The 10,284-nt window shown below is 37.3% G+C and overlaps 1 protein-coding gene and 1 non-coding gene across 2 annotated transcripts; both read right to left on the minus strand.

The window, feature by feature from the left end:
• Positions 1–1,107: 1,107 nt before the first annotated feature.
• On the minus strand, positions 1,108–1,210 carry LOC143852137 (U6 spliceosomal RNA). Its single transcript, XR_013236707.1, has one exon. It is a non-coding gene; the product is annotated as a U6 spliceosomal RNA (small nuclear RNA).
• A 3,748-nt stretch (positions 1,211–4,958) lies between these two features.
• On the minus strand, positions 4,959–8,498 carry LOC143851917 (pectinesterase QRT1-like). The gene is made up of 5 exons (XM_077361422.1): positions 8,064–8,498; positions 6,920–7,109; positions 6,407–6,613; positions 5,421–5,656; positions 4,959–5,264 (listed from the first exon to the last, which is right to left on the minus strand). The coding sequence occupies exons 1-5, from the start codon at positions 8,333–8,335 to the stop codon at positions 5,117–5,119; spliced, it is 1,053 nt and encodes a 350-aa protein (XP_077217537.1). The 5' UTR covers positions 8,336–8,498; the 3' UTR covers positions 4,959–5,116.
• Between the last annotated feature and the right edge of the window lie 1,786 nt (positions 8,499–10,284).

Below are 10,284 nucleotides of genomic sequence, written 5' to 3' on the forward strand. Positions count from 1 at the left end.
AAGAAGGGTTTTAAAGAATGTAGCCTGAACAATTGATTTTTGTAAGCCTTAATCTAAGGGATGTGGGGATGCCATGAGAACAGACCGATATGAATCCCCTCATGATGGTCTTCTAGATCAACAGTTCTTATAATCTCCATGTCCTTGAGTGGGACCCACTGTTGATCAATAGGATTGATCCTAATGGTGATCACCAGAGTGGTCAGATTGTTCCTAAACATCTAATCATGATTGGGGAGCATTTGTGCAGGTGCGTTTTTATATAGTGAAATGATTTCCTAAGAGGATCTTTTGGGGAAATATTGGCAACACTTGTTTTGGGGAAAGGAACATCATTCAAATAACTTGGAATTTGCACAGCCAAACCTTTGATTGAGCATAAGATAATGTAAATTTGCAGACCAATAGGAGTACACAAAAACAGGAAAAGAAACATCACTATATCTATTACCCATAATCATAAGAAAACTCAGATATGCCGACCATGGCACTAAGCACCTGAGCTACAACAAAAATACTACCCCCCTAAGATTGTGATTATCAGAAATGCAGAAATTGGGTTCTTAGCAGTTTCAAAATGGGCTGCAAGATGGTGTGAATAACCCCACTACTGATTGTAAGAATATAAAGGCCCTATCTTCTCATATTGTCCCAAAACACCTCCATCAATGACCCTTTAGGACCCAAAGCTAAGGCCTTTTGGCCATCAACCCCTACTAAAAACAGTGCAACCCCCACAGAAGCTGCACCCAAAAGCACCAACCTTGAAAACCCAGTTGGGGTAACTTCTAAAATCTCTTCTTTGGGGGAAATTTTGACATTAGTTGAATGCCACTTTTCTGTAGAATATCTTAGAACTAGTTCTGGGTAGCTTGTGTTTTTGGCTTGGGTGGATTTTGGGTGTGGTTTTGAAGGGTATTTTGTGGTAAAAAATAGTTTATTAATTAGTGTTCACCACTTGTCATGATATAGGAGGCTGCTTATGACTCCTGATGATCCATGGGTCTGAAACAAAGAGGAGTGCCAATATAAAAACTTACGAGGGCATATCAAGGTTGTGCTTGTCCTTTTTAGGGAATTTTGAGGGAAACGTGGGCAAAAAGTCAAAAAAATTTGGACCATTTCTCGATTTGTGCGTGTCATCCTTGCGCAGGGGCCATGCTAATCTTCTCTGTATCGTTCCAATTTTATCAGATGTCTCCGAAGAGACATTCCTATATGAAATTCATTGTTATATAAAGTCATGCATACTCTGTTGAATGACCGATGTGGGATTATTTTTTAACGTCTTTTTCTTGTTTGCCACAGTTTTACCCTTTTGTTTGCTGAAGCCTTTGTTTCAGTCTAGGGGTATTTCTGTAAACGTGTTTATTAGGATAGTTTTCAAAGAAAAGGAAATACATACTCCACCCTGTAAGAATGTTTTCTTTGGAAAGAGATTAGCATGGAAAAAAAATTCAAGTGGGGCCTACCAATCTAATAATCCAACCTTGTCATCGGCTATGGATTGGTGGGCCATGCTTTGTGAATTTCTCAGGTCAATCCTATCCCATTTAAAGGTCAGGATTGTTTGACCTTATTCTCATGACTTGTCTTCCAAAGCGGGTCCCAGTAGATGAACTAGTAAAAGGATTCAGCTGAATTAATGAGAAAGAACATTAATCATTTTCCATGTAGCAAATGATTTTAACAATGGAGTGTTGATCTGATGGTTCATCACAAGTGGGCCCAATGGGACCAAGTTCCATGTTGAGTTTATATCCCATCCATACGATCAGGATGTGAAATTGATCTTTGGGTTGAATAAATCCTTAAAATATGTATTATTTTGATGGATGCACTTGTCTTTTCAAGAAAATTTATGAGAGGGTAGTAGTACAAGTGGGTCCCATATTTTCAATGATCCTAGCCATTTATCTGTTATATCTTGCGATGGATGGGCGATGCATCGAAATCCAATGCGATTGGACGATTCTAACTCTCCAATTATGCGGCCGTTAAAGGACGGTGAGAAGAAAAGAATCAAAGGTCACAGCCTCAAATTGGAGATCTTCCAATGGGAGAACAAATCCATAGCAAGGCTTATGATAAATGGTATCGATCGAACAAGTGGGTCCCACAGATGGGTCCCAATTGTACCTTTGTCACCGTTGGATTAGGTGGCAAAAGTCTATTAATTTGAATGGTTATGATTGTCCATTGGATCCATATCCTAAGGTCCAAAATTATATCGGAATGCGACTCAGACATTGTAAAAAAAAAAAAATCTTATGGAGCTTCCTAGATCCGCATTGAGGGCACCAATTTACGAGAATACCTAATCAAAATGGCAACCAATATTTTATTTTCATGCATTTTGTTTTGATGACAATTCTCCTCTCTCTCTCTCTCTCTAGTATTTTTCCTCTTTGCTCCCTAACCCTAAGCCCTAACTATGTACAACATAAGTAGGACCCGGGACACTTGTATGGACGGTCCAATTTGAAATGGATCATGACCGAGACTCAGAAAGTAGTATCCGAAAAGATCTCGAAAAAGGATCCGAGACTTGTGGCTATCAAACTTGTGGCCATCAAACTCAAGGGAGGTGCTTCGGCATGGTGGGATCAACTACAACTCTTATGTACAAGGATGGAGAACCGACCAATTCGGACATGGGCACGGATGCGTCAAGTCCTTTGTGAGAGGTTTCTACCCCTTGATTATGATAATGATCAGACGACTTTTTGCATGAGTCGAACCGTCGTAGAGACACCGCAAACCATGAAAGAGAAGGTGACTTTGGATCTTCCTATTGGAACAAAAAAGCCGCTACTGGCATTTCCAACACAAGGAAGAGGACGTGAAGATGTTCCTTCTACTTTGGCAACAACACAAGTTCCTAGGTATGATCCACACGAGTCACCGTTCGAGCAACATGTCATGTGCTACAAGTGCAACCAATTGGGTCACAAATCCAATCAGTGTCCCCTAGCCATTGGTGACGAGCTTGAAGATGTTGATCAGAAGCAGTGTGATATAGAGGAGCAAAATACAGAAGAAGACCTCATTCATACCATTTGTCCTTCCGAGCAATACTTAGTGATGCATCAAGTTTTATGTCCATCAAAAGTAGATGAGGACCCCAAACCCTTCAAAGTGGAGCGATAATTATGTTTGGCACTAAAAGAATCCCTTGTCAAATCAAAGAAGGAGAAAAAGAAACGAATCTATAAAGGTGTTAAAAAGAAGAAAAAGAAGCTCGACGAATATAAATTTAGGTACCATGCCGAAAGGGCCAAACACCAATTTAGTAAGGTCTTTGAAGTTGGAGATTCTATAATGAAATCACCAATGAACTCGAGGGCGAGTTCTCTTCAAGTAGAGGGGAATGATGTGGCCAACACTTTTGGCTGCAAAGGATAGAATTTAGAAAGTGTCCCAAGAATCCAATATGTACAAGAAGTGAGTATAAATAGAGTTTCTTTATTTAATTTATTTGTTTCATTCTAGCTATTAGGTAGTTTTAGACGACTTGTTGCCTTTTCTTATAATTTGAGTCCATGTAGATTTAGAAATTTAGTTCAATTAGGAATAGAAGTTGAGTCTAATTTAGGAATTGGCTTCAAATAATTTTAGAAAGTAGAGATTTACTTGGAGAAGAAGTAGTTTTTTTAAAAGCCTATGTGCAAGGGTTGTTGCACAGTTCATGTTTGTTTTATGAAATAAAGAAATTTTCTTCTTTCTTGATAGAGAAAGTTGATTATCTCGTTCTTCGTGGATTCGAAGAATAGGTCTTCGTGAATTCGACGAGCGCCCTTCGTAGATTCGAAGGTTTATTCCGATCGGTGTTGACACTGATCAGCCTCGACTCGTTCTTCGTGCTTCCGGCTACGCCACTTTTTAGGCTATATAACGCCATTCATTCTCAGGCTAGTTGTTATAAGAAATTGGGACACAATTTTGAAAGGGAGCGTTTCAAAAGCTGAAGTGATGGCGAAATGGAAACCTCCTCCTAGAAACGTCATTAAACTCAATGTAGATAGTTGCTTAATTGGTAACCTAGGCATGGGAGGTACTGGTGGTGTTTTTAGGAACTATTTGGGTGACATCATCTGTGCTTTTGTTGGACCTATTGGAATCATTGATTCTACCAAAGCCGAGGTTCATGACATCTACAAGGGTTTTACTATTTTCTTCAACCGAATGGAGGGGCGGTTGGAAGTGGAAAGCGACTCTTATAATACTACGTTGTAGGAGAATCGCCAACCTACTGGATGAGATAAAAGATCTATGCCATTTTTGGCGATTTTTCTTTTTCTCTCATTCCTAGAAGTGCCAACGATTTGGCTGATCAGCTTGTAAATCGGGAGCTTCTATATAAAGATCACTTGTATATGGGGCATTCTCTCCCCTAGAAGTGCATTTATAATCTTCTTTCTTTTAATTAATGAATAATATTTTTTTATTTCTCAAGAAAAAATTGTGTGATTAGAATGGCATGTAAGAGATGAATTTAATCAGATTGTCCCATTGCTGTTAGGTGTACATCAGGTGATTATAAATGTAGGATCTTCATTTAGTGAAGCCCATCAATATCATTGATTGATAATATCCTGACCTCTAATTGAAGGATCATCTGATCTTATTTGAAGATCACAAATGGAGTATTACAAAAGATTGGACAATGTCTGACAATCAATGGGTAAAAATCCATTAATTGAACAGTAAAGATCATCTGATCTTGCGTGAATTTTGACGTATGACCCTTCCACGATGTGGGCTCCTCGAATTAACGGTTCGGATCCAAATGGGAGGAAGATAAAAGAGGAAACTGTTTCACTCACTTTACAACTTCAGTCCTCCATCAGAGTCTATGAAATCCATTAATTTCTCACCAAACAAGAAAAATTTTCTCCATAATCCCACATCACTCCTTTGACATTCTATGAAATGCATCATCTACTCTCATTGCATACCATGTGGCTCAATGTGGCCCACCAGATCAAAGCTATGATTGCCCAGATCATAACTGTTAACAACCCAATCATTACCATTGACAAATGAATTTCACAAGAAAAAGAAAGAAAAAAGAGAGAAGAATATGTTTACATGTGATAGTAGTAAGTAGAAAATATTACAATCTTAGCCATTGGTCTCCATCTATGAAATTCCTACTTAGGAAGGGTTTTGCTTCTTCATAGCTTAGTGCTTTTGCCCATGACACTCTATCTTTGGAACTAGCTCCCCTTCCTCTACACTGGAATTCTCCAAACAAAACAGTCCTGCAAAATTTACCCAGTAAAAATTTTCAGTAATCTAACAAATTCTCTAGTAGAATTCATATGTGTGTGTGTGTGTGTGTGTGTGTGTGAGAGAGAGAGAGAGAGAGAGAGAGAGAGAGAGAGAGAGAGAGAGAGAGAGAGAGAGAGAGAGTTCACCCTCTTCTTGATGGGTCTCCCCAGTCATTCCATCCTTGAGGGATTATAATACCATCCAAGTTACAGTAGGAATAGACAACCCTTGCATATCTACCCCAAGCTCTTCCCAAGTAAAAACTCCCTGATCCTTTCAAATTGCAGTTAAGGAAAGAGAACCCAGCATCTTCCGACGAAGAATTCCTATCAGACGCTGTAATTGCTCCATAACTATTAGAGATTGCATGAAGAGTACAGCCCTGATTCACAACACCCAGTTCCATATCAGAGTCGGAGACAAATTTTCGAATCCAAACAGAGAATATGAACAAGACCCATGTTTATTTTTGGATCAAACGTTAATGGAAATAATCCAAACAGTGAATTTAAACAAGACCCATGTTTATTTTTTTTATCAAACATTAATGGAATTAATCCAAACAGTGAATTTGAACAAGACGCATGCTTATTTTTGGAATAACCATTAATGGAATTAATCCAAACAGAGAATTTGAACAAGACCCATGTTTATTTTTGGATCAAACATTACTGGAAATAATCCAAAGTCCAAACAGAGAATTTGAATATGACCCATGTTTATTTTTTGATCAAACATTAATGGAAACAAGAAACAACCCAAACAAAAAAGATCACTTCAGACTCTACTCATCATTTAGTGCCCGATACAAGTATATCACCATCACTATGATTTTTTGTATAATTTGAGGCAAAGGTTTGCTGCGTCAAAGATGGTTAAAATTGAAGAAGAAGCAAATAAAACAGAGTGATTTCATAAACACAAATAAAGTAAAAAGTTGGGTAGATGTAGTTATAAAGAGAGAGTGGAGTCCTCCTTGGGTAATTTTCTAATTGCTTCCATTGGCTATGTGTCTTTCCACGTAAAATGGGTGTAAAAGTTTACGCTCATTTTTAACTGCAAAATGAGTATTAAATCTGTTTTACACCCATTTTACGTCCAAAGAAAAAGAGCATTATTAAAAATCATTTACCTGATACAGTGACCTTCCTTTCCCGAATATGAAATCAATGGATCCTTCAATGTAACTTTTGTAGAAGTAATGCCTTCCATGGTGATCAAAAAGAGTATCTTGCGAGCCCAAAATCCGACATCTAAAGATCATTGCTTTGTCACCTGATACTCTCAATGCGACCGCTTGCATCCCTACGGCTCCAGGCAATGCGTTTGGAGCGGTATTCTGAAACTCCATAAACTCATAACATTAAGAAGTTGATTGATTGTTATATTATTTTATTTTCTTAACATGTTCCTGCTCAGATTTTGTCATTCCATTTAATTTTATGTTCCCTTTTTGTTGACCAGAATCTGAAATACTAGAAACATTACGAATTTGGACAATACCCTTGTTTATTTTTGGATCAAACATTAATGGAAATAATCCAAACAGATAATTTGAACGTGACCCATGTTTGTTTTTGGATCAAACATTAATGGAATTAAAAAAAGAATCTGAAATTATGTCACTAGTTCTAAGAATCTATACCTCAAAAGTGATTCCCTGGGCGCAAAAGTAATCAGATTCTATGGCAACAGAGGCAGAAGAAAGAGTTCCAATAATCTGCCCGTCGGAACCTCTATCAGAAGCTCTAGAATTCCATGAGATGACAGTATTGGAGGTCTGATTTCCGATGAATGTAACATAAGGCTTGGTGATCGGAACGATTACCTTTTCCCTGAGAAAAATTCATGTAACAAATCATCATAGTTGCAAATTTATTATATTAAGATCCCATGAAATACTGAAAATTCAAATTTCTGTGACCTATTGATTCTTAAAAAAACCAAATTTACATAAATGAATCTGTTTCCTTTTGGTTCTCATTTTGCTAAACACACCTTAAATCTAATCACAATCAAAATCAATAGAAGCATACAAAATTATGCAACTTAAGAACCAAAAAGTATAAAGAAAAAGAGAAAGTCTTCAGAAACCCACATGATGCAAAATCAAAGCATAACACCCCAAGTAAAAACAATTAATCCAAACTTCTAAAACCCACATACCACAATGCCATGACTACATAAAAATCAAAGTTTTGATGGGTTTTTTTTCTTCCTGTGGGCTATTGATTCTTAAAAAACCAAATTTACAGATATGAATCTGTTTCCTTTTAGAAACTTTTTTTTTCTAACCACGCAATAAATCTAATCACAAGCAAAATGAATAAAAGCACACAAAATTATGCAACTTAAGAACCAACAGGTAAAAAAAAAAGAGTTTTCAGAAACCCAAATGATGAAAAATCAAAGCATAACACTCCAAGTAAAAACAATTAAGCCAATTCTAAAAACCACATACCAAAATGTCATAACTACTTAAAAATCAAAGTTCTAATGGTTTTTTGTATTAAGCATGTTAGACATGAAAATGAAGACTTTAACCCAAAGAAGAAAATAACTGAAAAGATGTTCTTTCTCATCCATAGTCATGGATTTTTTTTTTGAATGGAAAATATTCTGGAGCAGATATGGTTGAAAAAATCATTTTAACTCCATATTCATGGAATTAATCCTACAAAATCAGATCCAAAGAAAACATTTTCCCCAATCCAAATTCAAACCCCTAACAGAACAGAAATCATCTTTGCAGCCCTTTTTCTTTCAAGATTTTCCTTTTCTACACCAACCTATAAATCCCTGGCTGTATGAAAATTTTCACTCTCTCCGCATTATAATTCGGAACCAAATCGATTGCACCCTGAACCGTCTTCGAATCCCCGGTACCGTCCTTTGCCACAACAATAACTCGACCCTTAACCTTGTTATTAAAACTCAATTTCCCAAAGTTCTTCTCCATACCCAAATCATCCCAAGAAATAAAACCCCAACTAATTCCCATCTGGGTCACCAAAACAATGAGAAGAAACATCATAGAAAGACTAAAATCAGAAGAATTCATTTTATTTTTCAACTGTTTTGCTGATTTCCTTTCTGGGTTTTAATGGGTTTTTAGAGTTGTAGAGATTGGAAATGTAGGGGGTGAGAAACAAGTGATGTTATTAAATGAAGGGAGCGGAGAGGGAGGATTTTGTTTTTTAAAGTTCTAAACTTGAAATGGAAGAGGGAAAATGGGAAGTTTAAAAGAAAGAGTGTCTATTGGATTTGGTTGCAAATAACGGTTTTGTTTCAGCTGAAACGATTTTCAAAAGGACGGATTTTAAATGACTAAAATGGCCCCTTCTTCCTTCCTATTTACTTCTGAGAGATGACCAAAACAAAACCTACTTTTCAGGGTTCCTTTCAAGGGGTGCGAATTATCCTGAAGGTGGTGGAATTTATTATCGCTCTTTTTGAGGGTTCTTTTTGCAAGAAAAGTGACAGAAGCGTCATTTCTCTATGAAACCCACTTATGTAAAAGTTCCTATCATCCTATGAGATTCAATGATGGGCCCACTTATGTGATGGGCTCCAGCATGTAGCCCAAAGAAAATTACTCTGACTACACATCCTGACCACTCAATCGGCGATTTATGCCGTTTGATGTACCCGTCGGATGGTTAGGATTGTTTGGTGGGAGTGATTTTCCAATTACATCTTCTCCGGGCCCACCCGTGATGGGTCATCAAATCAGCGGTTCTAATCACCAAGCACATATGCCATGTGTACACTAAGTTATGATCGTTCTCGTTCGGACAAAGATCACTAGCTTCGAACTTGTATCATCAATCTGGGGAGTTTTTATCAAGGTTTTAAATTTCGACTGAAATCCAAAATTTTGGGTTTTGCTCCAAACCGAAATCCGTAATGCTAGAAACGGTATTTTCTTTTTCGGGTAAAATTTAGAAATTTCGGTCGAAATTTCGTTTATCCCAAAATCTCGTCCTAAAATTAAGGGCCCGTTTGGATACCTCATATATTGTATTTGGATTTGGAATTGAGTTTTGAATACAAAATGAATAGATCTGGCAGCTCATGTTGAGGGAGAGAGAGAGAGAGGGAAGGGGGTAGAGGAGCAAAGAGAGTGAAGGAAACTGCCATTTTTGTGGATTTCACTACCAGTTGCTGAATTGGAAATCTAAGAATTTGATCGGATCCAAATTACAATGCAAAAAGGCCTGCAAATGTGAGAAATCCAAATCAAAAACTTCCCTTCATCCAAACGGGCCCTAAGGGATTTTACCAAAAAATCAAGATTTTTCATAATTATTTATTATCATCACGAAGTTTAAGTCGAAATTCAGTCGAAATTCCATACGAGAAAAAATAGCCGCCCATATGAGAAAAAATAGCTGTAAAATAAATTTCGTGGATTTTGGCCGAAAAGAAAATTTCAGCTAAAATTTCGGTTTCGGTGAGGAAAGAAATGCATTCCATTACCGAAATTTAAAACCTTGGTTTTATATGGAGCTCGACCGTGAAGTCCCTTGTGGGCGGTGCCTCCCTTGATGTTTGATCCAACAGCAGATCATTTTTTAAGATGTTGTTGGATCAAACATCAAGGGTTGTACTTTTATCGTACCACCCACAAGGGACTTTGACGGTAGGGCACCATTTATTTCTCCAACTTGGGAATGAATGGCAGAACAATCTCTAAAATAAAAAAAATGAGAAATGCTAAACTAAAGTGCGCCCTTGCAAAAATCAGCCTTAAGAAGGCTTCACTGAATGCATCTCATTGAGGTGAATTGATTCTTCCTTTATTTTTATACTTTTCAGTGTTACTCAATGTTGGGAAAGTTGCCTTATTTCCATCCACTCATTTTTCAGTGTTACTATATGCTGGGAAAGTTTCCTTCTCACCCAAGTGGGTTTCTTGGGTGAGAAGGAAAAAGGCAAAATAGAGAGTTCTTTTTTTTTTTTTTTCTTTTTTGGATTTGGAAAAACCCAAGTGTTAGGCCTAAAATCGGT

Source organism: Tasmannia lanceolata, unplaced genomic scaffold, assembly GCF_043159265.1.
Source record: "Tasmannia lanceolata isolate RefF3 unplaced genomic scaffold, GAP_Taslan_0.1 ptg000018l, whole genome shotgun sequence".
Taxonomy (NCBI): Eukaryota; Viridiplantae; Streptophyta; class Magnoliopsida; order Canellales; family Winteraceae; genus Tasmannia; species Tasmannia lanceolata.

Coding starts and splice junctions, on each gene's coding strand:
- LOC143851917 (XM_077361422.1), bottom strand. CDS start 8,335: ATGAATTCTTCTGATTTTAGTCTTTCTATGATGTTTCTTCTCATTGTT. Junction 5,657..6,406: donor AAGGAAGGTCACTGTATCAG/GTAAATGATTTT, acceptor GTTGTGAATCAG/GGCTGTACTCTTCATGCAAT. Junction 5,265..5,420: donor GGAGACCCATCAAGAAGAGG/GTGAACTCTCTC, acceptor TAAATTTTGCAG/GACTGTTTTGTTTGGAGAAT.